Source organism: Mustela putorius, unplaced genomic scaffold (assembly GCF_011764305.1).
Source record: "Mustela putorius furo isolate JIRA1106 unplaced genomic scaffold, ASM1176430v1.1 tig00000275_pilon_pilon_pilon, whole genome shotgun sequence".
In the NCBI taxonomy this organism is placed as follows: Eukaryota; Metazoa; Chordata; class Mammalia; order Carnivora; family Mustelidae; genus Mustela; species Mustela putorius.
Genome location: NW_025421341.1, coordinates 9122872 through 9143641, shown reverse-complemented (window position 1 = coordinate 9143641; position 20770 = coordinate 9122872). Strand labels below are relative to the sequence as shown.

The 20770-nt window shown below is 37.3% G+C and overlaps 1 protein-coding gene across 6 annotated transcripts in view; it reads left to right on the top strand.

The window, feature by feature from the left end:
- RAPH1 (Ras association (RalGDS/AF-6) and pleckstrin homology domains 1) overlaps positions 1–20770 on the top strand; it is a 102038-nt gene that overhangs the window by 26486 nt on the left and 54782 nt on the right. For all 6 annotated transcript variants that reach the window (XM_045078599.1, XM_045078596.1, XM_045078600.1 and 3 more), the window contains exons 2-4: positions 12770–12889; positions 17254–17359; positions 18177–18682. In XM_045078599.1, the coding sequence (XP_044934534.1) occupies positions 12770–12889; positions 17254–17359; positions 18177–18682 (732 nt within the window). The remainder of the gene's footprint in view (positions 1–12769; positions 12890–17253; positions 17360–18176; positions 18683–20770) is intronic.

Sequence of the window (20770 nt, the reverse complement as noted above, 5' to 3'; positions counted from 1 at the left end):
TAACCAAGTTGTGGTTGTATGAAACTGCGTTAATTTTGTCTTGCAAGTTCTCTTATTAATTAGAACACAACACACTGCAGCGGTTGTCAGACTTAAGTAGGCATAAGGAATACCTGGGGCGACTTGTTACAAAAATGTCCCAGGATCCTAAAAATTAGTATTTGGTAGATCTTAAACAGGCCTTTTTAAAACTGACTTTATAAGAAGCACCCCAGATAATTTTTTTTTTTTAAGATTTTATTTATTTGACAGAGATCACAAGTAGGCAGAGAGGCAGGCAGAGAAAGAGAGAGGGGTAAGCAGGCTCCCTGCTGAGCAGAGCGCCTGATGCGGACTTGATCCCAGGACCCTGAGATCATGACCTGAGCTGAAGGCAGCAGCTTAACCCATGGAGCCACCCAGGCACCCCACCCCAGATAATTTTTTGATGTAGGTCATCAGCAGACCCAATTGGAAATACTTTGCCATATAGCATCAGGCCCAGACTCTATTTCATATGGCTTATAATTTTGACCCTAATTCCTCTCCAGCCCCCGTTCTCCCTTGGGTCTATACCATACATCTTTTGCATTAGAAATGTTAAGTCAGACAAACCATAAGTGACTCTTAATCTCACAAAACAAACTGAGGGTTGCTGGGGGGAGGGGGTTTGGGAGAAGGGGGTGGGATTATGGACATTGGGGAGGGTATGTGCTTTGGTGAGTGCTGTGAAGTGTGTAAACCTGGTGATTCACAGACCTGTACCCCTGGGGATAAAAATACATGTTTATAAAAAATAAAAAATTTAAAAAAAAAAAAGAAGAAATGTTAAGTCAGAGGGGCCCCTGGATGGCTCAATGGTTAAAGCCTCTGCCTTCGGTTTAGGTCATGATCCCAGGGTCCTGGGATTGAGCCCCACATTGGGCTCTCTGCTCAACAGGGAGCCTGCTTCCTCCTCTCTCTCTCTCTGCCTGCCTCTCTGCCTACTTGTGATCTCTGTCTGTCATAAATAAATAAAATCTTCAAAAAAAAAAAAAGAAATATTAAGTCAGAGTTCTCAACATGTCTTACTTTGTCACAGCTTTATACCCTCCCACATACTGACTGGTCCCTCCACCTAAAACACCCTCCCTTCTTCTCTGCTTTTGCACATTCATTCTTCAGGTCTGAACTGAAGCATCATCCCTTTCTTCTGTCCTCAAACTGTTAAACTATAGTCATATAACATACCTCTGTCATTGCACTTAACACTTTTATCATTGTTCCCTTGTCTCTCCTCCAATAGATTATATATTCATTTTTTTAAGATTTTTTTTTTTTTTTTGTCAGAGTGCACAAGCCGGGGGAGAAGTGGGCTCCCCACTGAGCAAGGAGCCTGTTGAGGGACTCAATCCCCTGTTGGACTCAATCCTGGGATCATGACCTGAGTCGAAAGCAGATGTCTAACTAACTGAGCCGCCCAGGTGTCCCTAGATTATATATTCCTTGAAGACAGAGGTTATCATGTCCAATTCTATTCCCCCAGCATCTGGTATACAATAGATGTACAGCAAATATCAAGTCTTCTCTTGCTTCTTTGGAATATTGAGCATATTAGACCCAGAGAAATGCTCTAGTAGCAACTTTGCACTCCTCCTGCATTCTCAGAGTTTTCATGTGGCTTTAAGTATATTTTTATAAAAAGTAATTATTTTTGAATTGTTAAGTAGACAAAAAGAGGTCAGTAATAAATAAGGCATCCTCATTCAATACCATGTATTTTTCTTGCCACGGTCTAACTATTTGGCTTGTGTAAATTGTATTTCCTGAGGACTTCAGTTTGCATTTCTATAATTATCTCTGCATAATATTTACAGTAGCCTTCTGTTGGCCTTTCCCTTCTCTAATAACTCTTACACAGGCATTGTGTCCTCTCACTAAAATAGCATTTCTCTCCCTACCCCTTCACTTCTGTGTTTAAGAATATGGTTGCCTCCTGGAGGAAAGAATAGACTTGGCTCTCAAGGTTATCTATCTGGCCTTAGTCCTTGACTTTTGAAAGCTCTATTTTTCCTCTTCTCTTATGTGAGCCAATCTCATGACAGTTTACAAACACAGACTTTCTCCTTTGCTCTTTATAATTTCCCCTACCTGGAATATATTTATTCAAATTATTAAGCCCTACTCTAAGCCCAGCCTTCTTTATAAAGATCACCATTCTATCTCACAGTGAGGAAACTGAGTAGTAAACCAAAATATCTCCCAGGAGGAAGGCTAATAGGGAAAATATGCTGAATAATTAGCTTCATAGAAAATATAGTGGAAATAATATTGTTTTATACTAAGGCATACTAAATGGATAGTTTTGTTACATGTAGTGGAGCTTGTCATACGTAACCTTTAACCTATAATAATTGAAGCACAATTATTAACTGTTATGTGTGAAATGAAACCAGTCGGCATATAAACAGTGGTGGATCATTTCACCATTATTTGTCTTTACTTTATGAAAAAAATAAATGTAAATTACTTTAAAATATTAGTTCCCTGCAATCTGTGATTATTCTGTAATAAACATAGGATTTTGAAATAATCAGGTTAACTAACCCTTTTCATTACCTGAGTCCTAATAACCCTTCCTCATTTTTTTTCCTGTTAGATATTTACTGGCATCTCTCAGTCTATCTTCAAAACAGAATTCACATCCTCTCAACCCCCAGGCTGCTCGAAGGAACAGCAGGCAGGACAGTGGCTGGAAGGGAGAGTGGGATGAAAGATCAGAGAGGTCCCTGAAGGCCAGGACCATCCTGGGTGTTCTTGATCTGCCACTGACTGGGGATTTTATTCTGTATTCATTAAGTGTGCCCTTTGGGAAATAAACCTTTTCATTTGTGTTAGGGTACATTCATTCTTTCAGGACATAGTTTCCCTCAGATGTAATGGAGAATGGAATTAAAGTGAAACTTTACTGTATCCCCCCCATCACCAAGTACCTAATCTAATAGTCATAGGATAATTTAATAATTGGTCTAGTATGTATTGTGGTGTCTTTGAGCCTGTTTCAACATCATTATGGAAAAGCATCACATTAGAAGCTATTCTTTTAAATCCAAATTATTTTCAAAATAAGATAAGTTCTGTTTTCTTTTCCTTAATTTTTTCTTTCCCTTTGGAGAGACAGTTGACTATTTTATTATTTTATTTGCAGTTCCTGCTGTCGTCATTTCTAGTCCGGGCATTTCAGATTTAGAATTGTCATCTAATTGGAGGCAGGTATCAATATGTAATAGAGGATAAATTTCTGTACCAGTTTTGCTGATTTTAATAGTACACAGTGTGTAAAAAAAACTTTTGGGGATGCTCTCATTTGGTGTGTGTAGTAATCAGAAATTATGTCATTTAAATAAGGATCAACTTCAGCTTCTAGAGAAGGGAGACTGCTGTACTGTTAAGAAATGTTGTAGGGGTGCGCCTGGGTGGCTCAGTGGGTTGAGCTGCTGCCTTAGGCTCAGGTCATTATCCCAGGGTTCTGGAATCGAGTCCCACATCGGGCTCTCTGCTTGACAGGGAGCTTGCTTCCCTCTCTATCTCTCTGCCTGCCTCTCTGTCTACTTGTGATCTCTGTCTGTCAAATAAACAAATAGAATCTTTAAAAAAAAAAAAAGAAAAGAAAGAAATGTTGTAGGACCTGAGGAGGAGTCAAGATGGCGGAGAAGTAGCAGGCTGCAAGTACTTCAGCTAGCAGGAGATCAGCTAGATAGCTTATCTAAAGATTGCAAACACCTGCAAATCCATCGGCAGATTGAAGAGAAGAAGAACAGCAAGTCTGGAAACAGAAAAACAACCACTTTCTGAAAGGTAGGACTGGCGGAGAAGTGAATCCAAAGCGACGGGAAGACAGACCCCGGGGTGGGGGGGGCTCCTGGCAAGCGGCAGAGCAACAGAGCACAAAATCAGGACTTTTAAAAGTCTGTTCCACTGAGGGACATCGCTCCAGAGGCTAAACCAGGGCGCAGCCCACGCGGGGTCAGCGTGGCCTCAGGTCCCGCAGGGTCACAAGGATCAGGGGTGTCTGAGTGTCGCAGAGCTTGCGGGTATTGGAACGGGAAAGCCGGCTACAGAGACAGAGCCGACAGTAAGCTCACAGCTTGGGGTTACCTTGAACCAGCCACAGGCTCGGTGAGCTCAGAGTGCAGCTGGAGGTCAGGCAGACGGGAGTAACTGGGCGCTGTTCTCTGAGGGGGCACTGAGGAGTGGGGCCCCGGGCTCTCGGCTCCTCTGGGCCGGAGACCAGGAGGCCGCCATTTGTATTCCCGTCCTCCGGAACTCTATGGAAAGCGCTCAGGGAACAAAAGCTCCCGAAAGCAAACCTGAACGGATTACTCAGCCCGGCCCCTGGTAAGGGCGGTGTAATTCCGCCTGGGGCAAAGACTCTTGAGAATCACTACACCAGGCCCCTCCCCCCAGAAGATCAACAAGAAATCCAGCCAAGACCAAGTTCACCTACCAAGGAGTGCGGTTTTAATACCATGGAAAACAGCAGAATTCCAGAGAAGGAGAAAGCAAAGCACGGAACTCATGGCTTTCGCCCTGTGATTTTTTTAGTCTTGCAGTTAATTTAATTTTTTTCTTTTTCATTTTTTTTCTCTTCTTCTGCTAAAATATTTTTTAACGTACCCTTTTTTAACGTTTTTAAACTAGTTTATCTAATATATATATTTTTTCTTTTTTATATTTTTATTTGTTTTCTTTTTTCTAATTTTCTTTTTTTTTTTTTTCTATTTTTTCTTTCTTTCTTTTTGAACCTCTTTTTATCCCCTTTCTCCCCCCTCACGATTTGGGATCTCTTCTGATTTGGTTAAAGCATATTTTCCTGGGGTTGTTGCCACCCTTTTAGTATTTTAGTTGCTCTTTCATATACTCTTATCTGGACAAAATGACAAGGCGGAAAAATTCACCACAAAAAAAAGAACAAGAGGCAGTACCGAAAGCTAGGGACCTAATCAATACAGACATTGGTAATATGTCAGATCTAGAGTTCAGAATGACAATTCTCGGGGTTCTAGCCAGGCTCGAAAAAGGCATGGAAGATATTAGAGAAACCCTCTTGGGAGATATAAAAGCCCTTTCTGAAGGAATAAAAGAACTAAAATCTAACCAAGTTGAAATCAAAAAAGCTATTAATGAGGTGCAATAAAAAATGGAGGCTCTCACTGCTAGGATAAATGAGGCAGAAGAAAGAATTAGTGATATGGAAGACCAAATGACAGAGAATAAAGAAGCTGAGCAAAAGAGGGACAAACAGCTACTGGACCATGAGGGGAGAATTCGAGAGATAAGTGACACCATAAGATGAAACAACATTAGAATAATTGGGATTCCAGAAGAAGAAGAAAGAGAGAGGGGAGCAGAAGGTATACTGGAGAGAATTATTGGGGAGAATTTCCCCAATATGGCAAAGGGAACGAGCATCAAAATTCAGGAGGTTCAGAGAACGCCCCTCAAAATCAATAAGAAAAGGCGCACACCCTGTCACCTAATAGTAAAATTTACAAGTCTCAGTGACAGAAAATCCTGAAAGCAGCCCGGGAAAAGAAGTCTGTAACATACAATGGTAAAAATATTAGATTGGCAGCTGACTTATCCACAGAGACCTGGCAGGCCAGAAAGAGCTGGCATGATATTTTCAGAGCACTAAACGAGAAAAACATGCAGCCAAGAATACTATATCCAGCTAGGCTATCATTGAAAATAGATGGAGAGATTAAAAGCTTCCAGGACAAACAAAAACTGAAAGAATTTGCAAACACCAAACCAGCTCTACAGGAAATATTGAAAGGGGTCCTCTAAGCAAAGAGAGAGCCTACAAGTGGTAGATCAGTAAGGAACAGAGACAATATACAGTAACAGTCACCTTACAGGCAATACAATGGCACTAAATTCATATCTCTCAATAGTTACCCTGAATGTTAATGGGCTAAATGCCCCAATCAAAAGATATAGGGTATCAGAATGGATAAAAAAACAAAACCCATCTATATGTTGCCTCCAAGAAACTCATTTTACACGTGAAGACACCTCCAGATTTAAAGTGAGGGGGTGGAAAAGAATTTACCATGCTAATGGACATAAGAAGAAAGCAGGAGTGGCAATCCTTATATCAGATCAATTAGATTTTAAGCCAAAGACTATAATAGAGATGAGGAAGGACACTAAATCATACTCAAAGGGTCTGTCCAACAAGAAGATCTAACAGTTTTAAATATCTATGCCCCCAACGTGGGAGCAGCCAACTATATAAACCAATTAATAACAAAATCAAAGAAACACACCAACAATAATACAATATTAGTAGGGGACTTTAACACTCCCCTCACTGAAATGGACAGATCATCCAAGCAAAAGATCAACAAGGAAATAAAGGCCTTAAACAACACACTGGACCAGATGGACATCACAGATATATTCAGAACATTTCATCCCAAAGCAACAGAATACACATTCTTCTCTAGTGCACATGGAACATTCTCCAGAATAGATCACATCCTCGGTCCTAAATCAGGACTCAACCGGTATCAAAAGATTGGGATCATTCCCTGCATATTTTCAAACCACAATGCTCTGAAGCTAGCACTCAACCACAAGAGGAAGTTTGGAAAGAACCCAAATACATGGAGACTAAACAGCATCCTTCTAAAGAATGAGTGGGTCAACCGGGAAATTAAAGAAGAATTGAAAAAAATCATGGAAACAAATGATAATGAAAATACAACAGTTCAAAATCTGTGGGACACAACAAAGGCAGTCCTGAGAGGAAAATATATAGCGGGACAAGCCTTTCTCAAGAAACAAGGTCTCAGGTACACAACCTAACCCTACGCCTAAAGGAGCTGGAGAAAGAACAAGAAAGAAACCCTAGCCCAGCAGGAGAAGAGAAATCATAAAGATCAAAGCAGAAATCAATGAAATAGACACCAAAAAAACAATAGAGCAAATCAACGAAACTAGGAGCTGGTTCTTTGAAAGAATTAATAAAATTGATAACCCCCTGGCAAGACTTATCAAAAAGAAAAGAGAAAGAACCCAAATAAATAAAATCATGAATGAAAGAAGAGAGATCGCAACTAACACCAAAGAAATACAAACTATTATAAGAACATACTATGAGCAACTCTACGCCAACAAATTTGACAATCTGGAAGAAATGGATGCATTCCTAGAAACATATAAACTACCACAAATGAACCAGGAAGAGCTAGAAAGCCTGAACAGACCCATAACCAGTAAGGAGATTGAAACAGTCATGAAAAATCTCCAAACAAACAAAAGCCCAGGGCCAGACAGCTTCCTGGGGGAATTCTACCAAACATTTAAAGAAGAACTAATTCCTATTCTCCTGAAACTGTTCCAAAAAATAGAAATGGAAGGAAAACTTCCAAACTCATTTTATGAGGCCAGCATCACCTTGATCCCAAAACCAGACAAGGATCCCATCAAAAAAGAGAGCTATAGACCAATATCCTTGATGAACACAGATGCGAAAATTCTCACCAAAATACTAGCCAATAGGATTCAACAGTAAATTAAAAGGATTATTCACCACGACCAAGTGGGATTTATTCCAGGGCTGCAAGGTTGGTTCAACATCCGCAAATCAGTCAGTGTGGTACAACACATCAATAAAAGAAAGAACAAGAACCATATGATACTCTCAATAGATGCTGAAAAAGCATTTGACAAAGTACAGCATCCCTTTCTGATCAAAACTCTTCAAGGTGTAGGGATAGAGGGCACATACGTCAATATCATCAAAACCATCTATGAAAAACCCACCACAAATATCATTCTCAATGGAGAAAAACTGAAAGCTTTTCCATTAAGGTCAGGAACACGGCAGGGATGTCCATTATCACCACTGCTATTCAACATAGTACTAGAAGTCCTAGCCTCAGCAATCAGACAACAAAAGGAAATTAAAGGCATCCAAATCGGCAAAGAAGAAGTCAAATTATCACTCTTCGCAGATGATCTGATACTATATGTGGAAAACCCAAAAGACTCCACTCCAAAACTGCTAGAACTTGTACAGGAATTCAGTAAAGTGTCAGGATATAAAATCAATGCACAGAAATCAGTTGCATTTCTCTACACCAACAACTAGACAGAAGAAAGAGAAATTAAGGAGTCAATCCCATTTACAATTGCACCCCAAACCATAAGATACCTAGGAATAAACCTAACCAAAGAGGCAAAGAATCTATACTCAGAAAACTATAAAATACTCATGAAAGAAATTGAGGGAGACACAAAGAAATGGAAAAATGTTCCATGCTCCTGGACTGGAAGAATAAATATTGTGAAAATGTCTATGCTACCTAAAGCAATCTACACATTTAATGCAATTCCTATCAAAGTACCATCCATCTTTTTCAAAGAAATGGAACAAATAATTCTAAAATTTATATGGAACCAGAAAAGACCTCGAATAGCCAACGGGATATTGAAAAAGAAAGCCAACGTTGGTGGCATCACAGTTCCAGACTTCAAGCTCTAGTACAAAGCTGTCATCATCAAGACAGCATGGTACTGGCACAAAAACAGACACATAGATCAATGGCACAGAATAGAGAACCCAGAAATAGACCCTCAACTCTATGGTCAACTAATCTTCGACAAAGCAGGAAAGAATGTCCAATAGAAAAAAGACAGCTTCTTCAATAAATGGTGTTGGGAAAATTGGACAGCCACATGCAGAAAAATAAAATTGGACCATTTCCTTACACCACACACGAAAATAGACTCAAAATGTATGAAGGACCTCAATGTGTGAAAGGAATCCATCAAAATCCTTGAGGAGAACACAGGCAGCAACCTCTTCGACCTCAGCCGCAGTAACATCTTCCTAAGAACATTGCCAATGGCAAGGCTAGCAAGGGCAAAAATGAACTATTGGGATTTCATCAAGATCAAAAGCTTTTGCACAGCAAAGGAAACAGTTAACAAAACCAAAAGCAACTGACAGAATGGGAGAAGATATTTGCAAACAACATATCAGATAAAGGGCTAGTGTCTAAAATCTATAAAGAACTTAGCAAACTCAACACCCAAAGAACAAATAATCCAATCAAGAGATGGGCAGAGGACATGAACAGACATTTCTTGAATGAAGACGTCCAGATGGCCAACAGACACATGAAAAAGTGCTCCATATCACTCGGCATCAGGGAAATACAAATCAAAACCACAGTGAGATATCACCTCACACCAGTCAGAATGGCTAAAATCAACAAGTCAGGAAATGACAGATGCTGGCGAGGATGCGGAGAAAGGGGAACCCTCCTACACTGTTGGTGGAAATGCAAGCTGGTGCAACGTCTCTGGAAAACAGTATGGAGGTTCCTCAAAATGTTGAAAATAGAACTGCCCTATGACTCAGCAATTGCACTACTGGGTATTTACCCTAAAGATACAAACGTAGTGATCCAAAGGGGCATGTGCACCCGAATGTTTATAGCAGCAATGCCCACAATAGCCAAACTATGGAAAGAACCTAGATGTCCATCAACAGATGAATGGATCAAGAAGATGTGGTATATATACACAATGGAATACTATGCAGCCATCAAAAGAAATGAAATCTTGCCATTTGCGACAACATGGATGGAACTAGAGCGTATCATGCTTAGCAAAATAAGTCAAGCAGAGAAAGACAACTATCATATGATCTCCCTGATATGAGGAAGTGGTGATGCATCATGGGGGCTTAAGTGGGTAGGAGAAGAATCAATGAAACAAGATGGGATTGGGAGGGAGACAAACCATAAGAGACTCTTAATCTCACAAAACAAACTGAGGGTTGCTGGGGGGAGGGGGGTTGGGAGAAGGGGGGTGGGGTTATGGACATTGGGGAGGGTATGTGCTTTGGTGAGTGCTGTGAAGTGTGTAAACCTGGCAATTCACAGAACTGTATCCCTGGGGATAAAAATATATGTTCATAAAAAAATAAAAAATTTAAAAGGAAATGTTGTAGGACCTAAATTTTTATTGGAAAAGTCTCTGAATAAGTGTCTTATTTTTTATAAAATAACCGACATGGTGACAAATTCAAGAATGGAAAAAGTTGGCAAAAGTTTACATAAATAGTAAAAGTCAAATTTTATTGTTTTATTCAAAATAATATTATTTTGATATTTTAACATTTAATATTTTGAATTGCTTCAGAATTTCCATTTATTTTATGATTCTGTATTATTACACCTTAGCTGTATTTTCATCTACTTTGATGTGCAGTAGTCTAGATAAAATAAAACTATTAATGAAAATATTTAAGGAAATACTTAAAAATCTAAATAATTACTGGGTTTGAATAGTAGGAAAAAAACCTCCAAAAATGCACCAGTCTTTGATGTGGACTCTGTAGTTCATTTAGCACCGTAATAATTCAAAATACATTCATTTTGAACTATTTTGCATATGCTCTGCAAAACTGTATGAAAATCATATTCCTATTTCATTCTTTGCAGTATGGCCTCTTACGGACATTTATAATGTGTGCTCAGAATGGAAGTGCAGGCATAAGTATCATTGTCTCAAAGCAGAATATCTCCTAAAATATTTTATCTTCTAGGTTATTCCAGTATGTTTAGTTTTAAGGATTAGGGAGGAAGAGGAAGTTGACTTAAAATTTCCAGTTCTGCCGCTTCTTGGCCTTCACTATGAAGACTGGATATCCCTACTCTTAAATGTTCTCAAACTAGCAACTATTATATGAGTAATTAAGTTACCTAGTCAGATGAGGTTTTTCTTTGTACTAACATTTTATATTTCGTGGGTAGAACAATGAAATAATGGTATCAGGTTTCTATTGAGATAGTTCTGTAAATAGTTCATTAATGGATAAGAATTCTAGAACTAGTACAACACAAATGAATTATAAAAACCAAATCTTTTTAAGAGTCAAATTGTGATTTGGGGAATTGGTGGATATATTTTCCATTTGTCAGGAGAATTCCCCGATTTATAAACGCTTTGAGTAGTGAAATTAAGAAAGGAGAATCACCAGTTTACATTAGAGATAGAAGCTGTGTTCCTTTGTAGTATTAAGCTTAAGAAAATTATTTGTGATTAAATGGTATATGATCTGATTTTCCATATCTTTAGAACTAAGTTCAGTTTGACTTTTTTTTTTTTTTTAAGATTTTATTCATTTGTCAGAGAGAAAGCGAAGGAAAGAGAGCACAAGCAGGGGGAGTGGCAGGTAGAGGGCCCTTGGATCATGACCTGAACCAATTTGACTGACCGAGCCACCCAGTTCAGATTGATTTTGTGACACTGTTTGACCCTTTCTGCAGAATTTTATATAGTAAAATAAGGTTTAACATTTAGCTTCATGACATCCCATTAGATAATTAAATTCCTCACTTAGCTCATAACCACATTTTAAGGATCACAATTACTTCTGTTGATTGTTGCTTTGAGTTGTTAAATGTGTACGAATTCTTATTTGAGATTATGGATATCTTTAATCTCGGAGGAATTCTTTAAACAAATAGGCAGGTAGTACTTCAAATAGTGCCTAGATCCACTGGAACAAAATTTATATTTCAGAAATGTGAGTCAAGAATGGAATGTAGAATGATAGTATTCATTGTATCCCTGGGAAAGATAACATATTATTCCAAGTTGAAGGGAAAGGATTTGTGGTCAAATTAATTTGGAATATCTTGGTTTAAGCAAGTGCAGGCTTTATACTAAAGATTTCTCAGAGAGAGAGAGAGACAAACCAAGAAACAGACTCTTAGCTATAGAGAACAAACTGATAATTACCAGAGGGGATAGTTACCAGAGGGGTGGGTGGTGAAGGGAAGGGTGAAATAAGTGACGGGGATTGAGGAGGGCCCTTGTGATGAGCACTGAATAGTGTATGGAATGGTTGAGTCACGACATTTTATATCTGAAACTAATATAATACTGTATGTTAACTATATTGGAATCTTAAGAAAAGGTTCTCAGCGCCTTTAATATTGAAATATTTTATATTAATCAGATTAATCTTTAAGAACTTTAAGTATCTGGTCAGTCATTGATCCTACTTTGTTTTGTGTAATCTTTTCTTCCCTTCGCAAAATAATATGCAGATTCCATGTCAGATATCACATAATTAATAAGAAGAGAGAAAAATATCTCTTCTTTTCAAGACTTATACTTGAAGAGTAATTACATACAGGAAATTTTAGTTCTGGTTCCTTGGATTTTGTCAGAACTGATGAGAAAGTAAGGTAGAAAGAATGCTATGAGAGGAGGAACTAATTCAACAGACTAAATTAACAATTTGTCTTTTCTCTGAAGTGATTCTTTGAACTGAGGTTTTGCAAGATACATACTAACTTGTATTAAATAGATTGTTGCAGAATAAGTGAGATAATAATGTGCTGGATTGAAGTCTTAAAATTATTTCTCTGTGGTTTTGGGGGTGTTATAGAATCTGTTAGTGGAGAAAACCTCACTACTATAATATCCTTTGGTTATTGAGAGGGCTCTGCAATTTTAAAATTATTGTTACTTGTGATTCTGGTCGTATTCTGATACAATCTTTTCTTCACAATTGCCTAAAAATTTGAGACATAGTTACTCATTCCTACTCGCTTGTCAACCCTGTCTCCATTAATGACTTCTAATTTCCTTGTATAATATAATCTCTGGTTTGGAAGATTTGACTCCAGAGAGTTACAATTTATATCAGAGCATGTGCTGCATAATTTTTCAAGTTTAACCTCTTAAACTTCATTCTACCTAAATGTCTGTATTTCAGATGGATCAGCTATCAGATGAAGAAATTGACCATGGAGCTGAAGAAGACAGTGATAAGGAAGATCAGGACCTGGACAAAATGTTTGGAGCCTGGCTAGGGGAGCTGGACAAACTCACTCAGGTTAGAAATAGTGCTTGAAAAATTGTTCGAGGATTTCAAGCCATCACTGTGTGCTAAAAATTTACTGTGTAGACATAGGGATATGGATATAGGTTCCATTTTTAAATACTGCTAAAGGGAAAATGTCCAAACCTTTAACAAGTAAATAAATGTTAACTCTAGAACACAAAGTATTATATGGTTATTTAAAGGAGTCTCAAAACAAAAAAGCAAAACAAACTTAAAGCAGAGGTTCTGTTCCTCTGGAGGGATTATATAAAATCTGTTTGGTAAGCTGAGATTGCTGGCTAAAAAGGTTTAAAACCCAAAATCTAAGTCTAAATTTTATCAACTCTTATTTCATAACTTAAAATATGTGAATATTTACTACATTTTACATTTTATGATGTAAGTAATAGCCTCACATGCAAGTCTTTTCTATTCTATAATTCTAGAATACTGACAAAATTTCATTTCTGGCTGCATTTTAAAACCATGGCAAAGCTTTTTTATCTTGTTTTACTGGATCTTGTGTTTTTAAAAAAGGTAGAATAGTAACTCTATGCTATTTCACTGCAGATGGCTTTTCTGCTGGTTTGGTACTTTTATTCTTCCCAGTATTTTAAATTCCTTGCCATATAATGTGAAGAGCCACTCACCAAAAAAGTTAGCTTGTAAACTAATACTGTGACTATTTTTATTTTGTTTTTGTTTTTGTTTTTTAATTGTATAAATCTGTCTTCAGAAACAAAACATATTAATCACTGAGTAATGGTGGCTTACTGCTAACAAGTTGCTTTTTACACTTAAGATGTTTCCAAAAAATGTTTTATGTACTATATTAGTGGCTAATAAAGTTTGTTTCATTATTTTTGTTTACTACAAAGTGTCATCTGCACCCACTCATATCACACATACCTTGTTAATGGAATTTTCAGCTTTATATTATATCAAGTTTATGTTTTAAGTGGTTAATGAATCTTTTAAACTCGTTTCTAAAGTTTTTGTGTGTTTGCATTTTCTTGGAAGAAAGGTCAGAGCTTTTACCAAATTCTCATGATACTTGCCCCACACTCTCTACCCGCCCCCCCCACACAAAAAGTTTAAAAACCACCTACTAGGTTACCATTTCTTGGTGTCAAGGAGTATTTCTTTTGTTCTCTCAGCACTGTGGGCACAGCAGGTAATTATAACAAATATGTTTATTTGAACTGGTAAATGGACTGAATCTTAGTATGTCCTCAATTATTTTCAAGTTATTTAACAGAAAATATTAAACCTACCTATTATTTTTCATTTCTACTGGGAGACGCATTGGGACTTTAATTGCAGCAGAAGAACAGGGTTTGAGGTTGAAGAATTTCCTATTTTGTGAAACATTGAAATAAGGCAGTGAATGATTATGGATCCTCTTCATATGATAGCTTTGAAAACTGGTTGGACACTGAATGGATTCCTTTTATCTTGAGACAGATGAATAAAGAAGGCACAAATATAATTTAATTCCATGATTCTACAGACTGTCTAGCATTCCTTTTTATTTGAAATCTATTTGATAATGATAAATAGAAGTTAAAGTTTTAAAAGGCTGTTCTTAATTCATGCAAATTTATTTAAATATACACTAACTAACTGACCTTTTTCCTGAATTTCTCTGTTATAAGCAGCTTATATTCTTTATTATAGAGAGGAAGAGGAAAAGAGTCATTTAAAAAGGTGGCGAGATAACTTAACCAAGATACTCTGCCCTGAAGTATAGTATAATTCTAGACTTATCATAGGCAGTATCATAGCTGGGTTACAGTTTGTCCTCATCTTAATAGAGCTTGAGAAGAACGAGGATATTCCATCATTGTCTGAAGTTGTAGCCACTCTCTGTTAAGATCTTGGGTCTTGGGACTTCCAGGGAAGATGGGAGAATAGGAAGATTCCTAACTCGCATTGTATCTTGTGAATACAACTAGATAACCCCCACCTCAGTGTAATGACCCAGAAAATGACCTAAAGACTGGAAGAACAAACTTTCCATAGCTAAATGTCGAGAAGGAAGAAGGGCAAAGACACAAGGGAAGGGCATCCTGGGCATACAGAGGAGAGAGGAACAGACTCAGACAAGGGAGCCTGCATGGGGAAGAAGTATCCCCCTAACGTTTGGCTTTGAAAACTAGCCGGACCAAATTTTCCTTATCTTCTTACAATCAGTTGAGACTCAAAACCTGAAACTTTAAAAATCAGTGGGGTTGGAACTGGACACAGTCACAGCAAGAGAGCTAAATAAAACAGAGGTAAATAATATGCCCAATAGACAATTTAAAGTAATGGTCATAGAGATACTCACTGGACTTGAGAAGAGAATGGAGGATCTCAGTGAGACCCTCAACAAAGAGATAGAAAAAAATAAAAACCAATCAGAGATGAAGAATCCAATAACTGAAATTTAAGATACAGTAGATGGAATAAATAGTAGAACTAGAAGCAGTACAACAGATCAGTAACATGGAGGACAGAATAATCAGTCAAGCTGAATAGAAGAGAGAAAAAAAATAATAAAAAATGAAAATAGATTTTGGGAACTCAGTGACACCATCAAGTGTAATAACATTTGCATTTTAGGGATCCCAGAAGACGAGTGAGAAAGGGGCAGAAAACTTACTTGAAGAAATAATAGCTGAAAAACTTCTCAAATCTGGGGAAGAAAACAAGAATCTAGTTCCAGAGGCACAAAAAGCCCCCAACAAAATCAATTCAGGGAGCTCCACACCAAGATACATAGTAATTAAAATGTCCAAAAGCGGTGATAAAGACAGTTTTAAAAGCAGGAAGAGAAAAGAGTTGCAAGCAAAGGAAACCCCATAGGCTCTCAGCTGATTTTTCAGTGGAAACTTGGTATGATACGTTCAAAGTGCTGCAAGGAAAAAAACGCACAACCAAAAATATTCTATCCAGCAAGGCTGTTGTTCAGAATAAGAGAGAGTTGCCCAGACAAATGAAATTTAAAGGAATTCATGACCATGAAGCAGGTCTATGAGAAATACTAATGGGGACCCTTTGAGTAGAAAACCATAAATAGGAATAAGGAAAGTAGGAAGCACAAAAGCAGTAAAATAAGTATATTTCTAAAAATCAGTCAAGGGACTCACAAAATAAAAGGATATAAAGTATAAACTTAGGGTTTAAACTTAGCATCAACTTATTATAGACTATTATATGCAGATGTTATATACAAACCCAATACACAAATCAAAAACCAGTAATAGATAGGCAAAGAATAAAGAGAAAAGGATCCGGGATACCTGGGTGGCTCAGTTGATTCAGCATCTGCCTTCAGCTCAGGTCGTGATCCCAGGGTCCTTGGATCAGGCTCCACATCAGGCTCCCTCTCCCTCTGCCTGCAGCTCCCCTACTTGTGATCTCTCTCTTCTCTTTGTCAAATAAATAAGTAAAATCTTAAAAAAAGAAAAAAAAAAAGAGGAGAGAGAGAGGGGATCCAAGTAATCATTAAAGCCAAAAACAAACAACCACCAAAATCTGACTCCAAACTGTAGAAAACAAATTGATGGTTAACAGAGGGGAGGGAGAACAGTATAATGAGCACGAAGTAACATATAGAATTGTGGAGTCACTGTATTGTACACCTGAAACTAATATAGTGGTGTGGGTTAACTAGAATTAAGATGAAAAAAATTTTTAATAAAAATAAATACGTAAATACAAAGGAAAAACTGATCTTGGACCTCACTCATTTTGAGTTCAGAATTGTGCCTTATCTTCAGGGTACTTCATGCCGAGAATGAGACTGATCAAAATCAAATCCCCTTGAGGAAAAAGTTAACAGAATTCTCTGCATTGGGGTGCCTGGGTGGCTCAGTGGGTTAAAGCCTCTGCCTTCAGCTCAGGTCATGATCCTAGAGTCCTGGGATCAAGTCCCACATCGGGCTCTCTGCTCAGCAGGGAGCCTGCTTCCTCCTCTCTGTCTGCCTCTCTACTTGTGATCTCTGTCCGTCAAATAAATAAATAAAATCTTAAAAAAAAGAATTCTCTGCATTGTTCCTTTCTATTTTGTACCTTACCATGCTTATATTGATATATTTAGCTTATAGTGAATTTATGTAAAATGAGCTCAGTCGCTACACTTGATGTATTTGGAAAGATGTTCCCTCCAAACTAGGATGGTCTTAAATGGCTTAAGTAAGCATTTATCTAAAAATTGAAGCAACTATGACCAAAATAACATGAAAAACAATTATACTTGTCTTTAAAACTAGAATCTAAACGTTGGTTTTATTAACTATTATATGACAGTTCACCTAATCAAATAACAAGCTTTATTTCTCTTTTTTATAATTGAAACCTGAAAATAATATGACTTATTAAACTTTCTTTAGAGTCTGGATTCTGATAAGCCCATGGAACCAGTAAAAAGATCTCCTCTTCGTCAGGAAACAAATATGGCCAATTTTTCTTATCGATTCTCCATATACAACTTGAATGGTAAGATGTAACTGGAAATAAAATATAAAATAGTGTACTAAATTCTATAATGCAGAAGCAACGCAGCTACAGTTCCAAGTAGCTCAATATAAAAACTACATGCATAACTTGAACAAGTTCTTATATTTCTAGGTTTGTGCATTTTTTATTAGTTCAAATGATCACAGAAAAAAAAAAAAACTAGAACATAACTGACATAGTTTTCTAGTTACTAATAACTGACAAAGTACGTACTCAACTGGTACCCCGTGACAAACTTACTTTCACTGTTGTATTTTCATTGGAATAAAGTCTAGTGAAATCACTTGTTAGTAAGTTTTAAATCGGCCCCTCTGGCCTTTATTTAATGTATTCTGCCCAATTAACTTTCTAATATTTGGAATTGACATAAAAATCTGTAATTTTTTAGGCTTTACATTTTTCTCTCTATGCTCCCAGCTCTTTAAGTATTAACAGCTCTACTAGGGCACTGATCATATTAACAACAGAAATCCTATGATAAAAAGTTGCATGGGGGATGTGGCTAAAACCCCATAGGACAGTATATGATCTTTGCATTATTTTAAATCTTTCAACTTATAATATTATCCTCCGTTGATTACTACAAATCTTAAAAGATGACTATTTGCCTTTAAAAATTTCTGTGTTGAATTTAAAGCAAAAAACCTCTTAGAAATAGTGTATTCGATAGGCTTTAGGCACAGTAAGATAAATTTTCTTGCTTCTTCGCTTGCATTCATTGACAGATTTATAAGAGAATGTATGAATTCTGATTCAGTGTATTCTGGAAACATCATGTACGTATTGTTCATTGCAGAAGCTCTGAATCAGGGAGAAACTGTGGATCTGGATGCCCTGATGGCCGATCTTTGCTCCATAGAGCAGGAGCTCAGCAGTATTGGTGCAGGAAGTAGTAAGCGTCAAATCACAGAAACAAAAGCCACTCAGAAACTACCTGCTAGCCGACATACATCAAAACATGGCACTTTGAAAGGATTGTCTTCTTCATCTAACAGGATAACGAAACCATCACATGCCAACTACTCCCTGGATGACATCACTGCACAGTTAGAACAGGCTTCTTTGAGCATGGATGAGGCTGCTCAGCAGTCTGTACTAGAAGATACTAAGCCCTCAGTAACTAACCAGCACAGAAGAACAGCGTCGGCAGGCACAGTGAGCGACGCCGAAGTGCGCTCTATTAGCAACTCCTCTCGCTCCAGCATCACCTCCGCGACCTCCAGCATGGACTCTTTGGATATTGATAAAGTAACACGCCCTCAAGAGCTGAATTTGACACATCAGGGGCAGCCAATTACCGAGGTAGGTAGAGGAAACTTTTTTCCTGCTATTTTAGTACTTTAAAAAGGAAGGAATGGTATTTTTAATTAACTAATTTTTTTCTACATTGAAAATTTGTCAGGATTCTTCTGAACTAAGTTTTAAAGTCACTGCAGAAGGAATATATTACCAGATACAGCAATGTTAATGATTAAGAGAGTTTCTTCATTTTATTCTTAGGCTATTTGAAGCCCTTGAATTAATATCAGTTGTTTCATATGATTAAAAACTTGAAATGTGGATAACATCTTGCAAAGCTGTTGTAATTGTTATAACAGTAACTCCTGTTTAGTGTACGTTTATTATAAAACAACAACTTGAGGAAAAAATGCCTACCACCGCTATAATCCTCCAGGATTCTGTTTTATTATCAGATTCAGGGTACTGTAGTGGAAAGAGCCACTGGGCTTGGAATCAGAAAACTGGGTTCCAGCTGTTCCCTTTGCCACTCACTACCCACCAGACTTTAAATGAGTGATTCAGCCTCTGCAAACATCAATTTCTCATAAGTAAAATGGGTCTAATAGTACATGGTCTAATCCTCAAACGGTGGTTCGGGTTATCAAAAGTGATAATATATTATGTGAACAGGTTTTTAAAGGACAGAGTTCTTCTGGATGTGATGGGGTGAGGGCAAGGAAATGAATTTGTGTTAAAATAACTTTAGCGAAAGCTGAGTTTGGTGTAGGTAGATTCTTTATCGAATATTTTTGTCAAGAAGACGGCAGTATTGTTACAGGGTAGCAGCAAGAAAGAAGATCAATGTGGTTAAAATAAAGCCAGCCTTCTGTTCAGTTTTTGTTTACAATCCTGTCTACCACAGGGTAAAGTGATCTACTTATGAATGATCTTGTAAAACACAGTTTAAAGAATTACAGAAAAATTTAAAATTTACACCTGTTACTCAACATTATTAATTTTCCCCCCATGGATTTAATTTCATTAGATTAATTTCCATCAGTTAGTAACTCTGTAGCCATTAATGTACTCAGTTTATTCTGGGCACTGTGAAACAAAAGCAGCATGAATCGTGGTGGTTTGGAGATAAATATGAGTTTAACTGCTTGTGAAGAAAAAGTATATCAATCTAAAAAATAAATTGTCACTTATTTAATATGAAGGTCATCTAAGTGGTATATATTCTGTGAGAACTTAAAAATTTTTTTCTCTCATATGATACCTAAGGATTATATTTAACACCAGCTATGTAGTATGTGTCATTTAGGTCTTTCAGATTTTCTTGTTGGGATATGAGCAATATTTTTTTAAGGGCATGCTTTCTTGGTTATTCTTTGTTTTGAATGTTGATAGTCCTTCTTTCTAATCAGATTATTTTGAGTTGGGTCAAGACGCATGAGGTCAGGTGTTCTCTCCCAGTAATCTCTTCAGTTGTGACCTAGTGGTATTCATGGACAAAGATACCAGTGTTATAATGTTTAAAATAAAGTTCGGTGAGTAAACCAGGAATAAAGCAGGAAAGGAGGTGAAATCTTCTCTATCCGTCCTATTCTTTTGTCTTGTTTGGATGAGTAGAAAAGTGGGTTAGCAAACCTGAAGCTTGCTTTAGTGTACTTTTTTATGGGTCTGGTATGTTCTTCAAATCAAGAAAACCAGTTGAGGCTTACTAGATCCCAAACCCATGTATGCAGTTGTCCCTACACTGGAATATAATCTCTAAGAAATATTTTAATTACTTTTGCATGTGTGGAGTTTAAAGAGTCAAAATCGTTCTGTGAGACTTGTTACAGAAAACTTTGCTCTACATGTGCACACACATGCCATATCCTCTCAGAGGTCAGAACTTCCTACTCTTAGCTGATTCTCAGGGTTTTTAACTCTGTGTCATTAAACTGTAGTTATACTGGTATTTCTTGATATTTTTCAGTTGTGTGTGTCATCTACTGACTTCCCACTCTGGAAGATTAGGGTATAGACACCTCTTCTTTAGACAGTTCCTCTCCCTTCTCCCCTTATGCTCCCCTGGCCTCCCAATTTATTTTGGTTGGTTTACTATTCAGTTTTTATATTATCATGACTATGTACATGCATGCAGTTTGGTGCTAAACTATA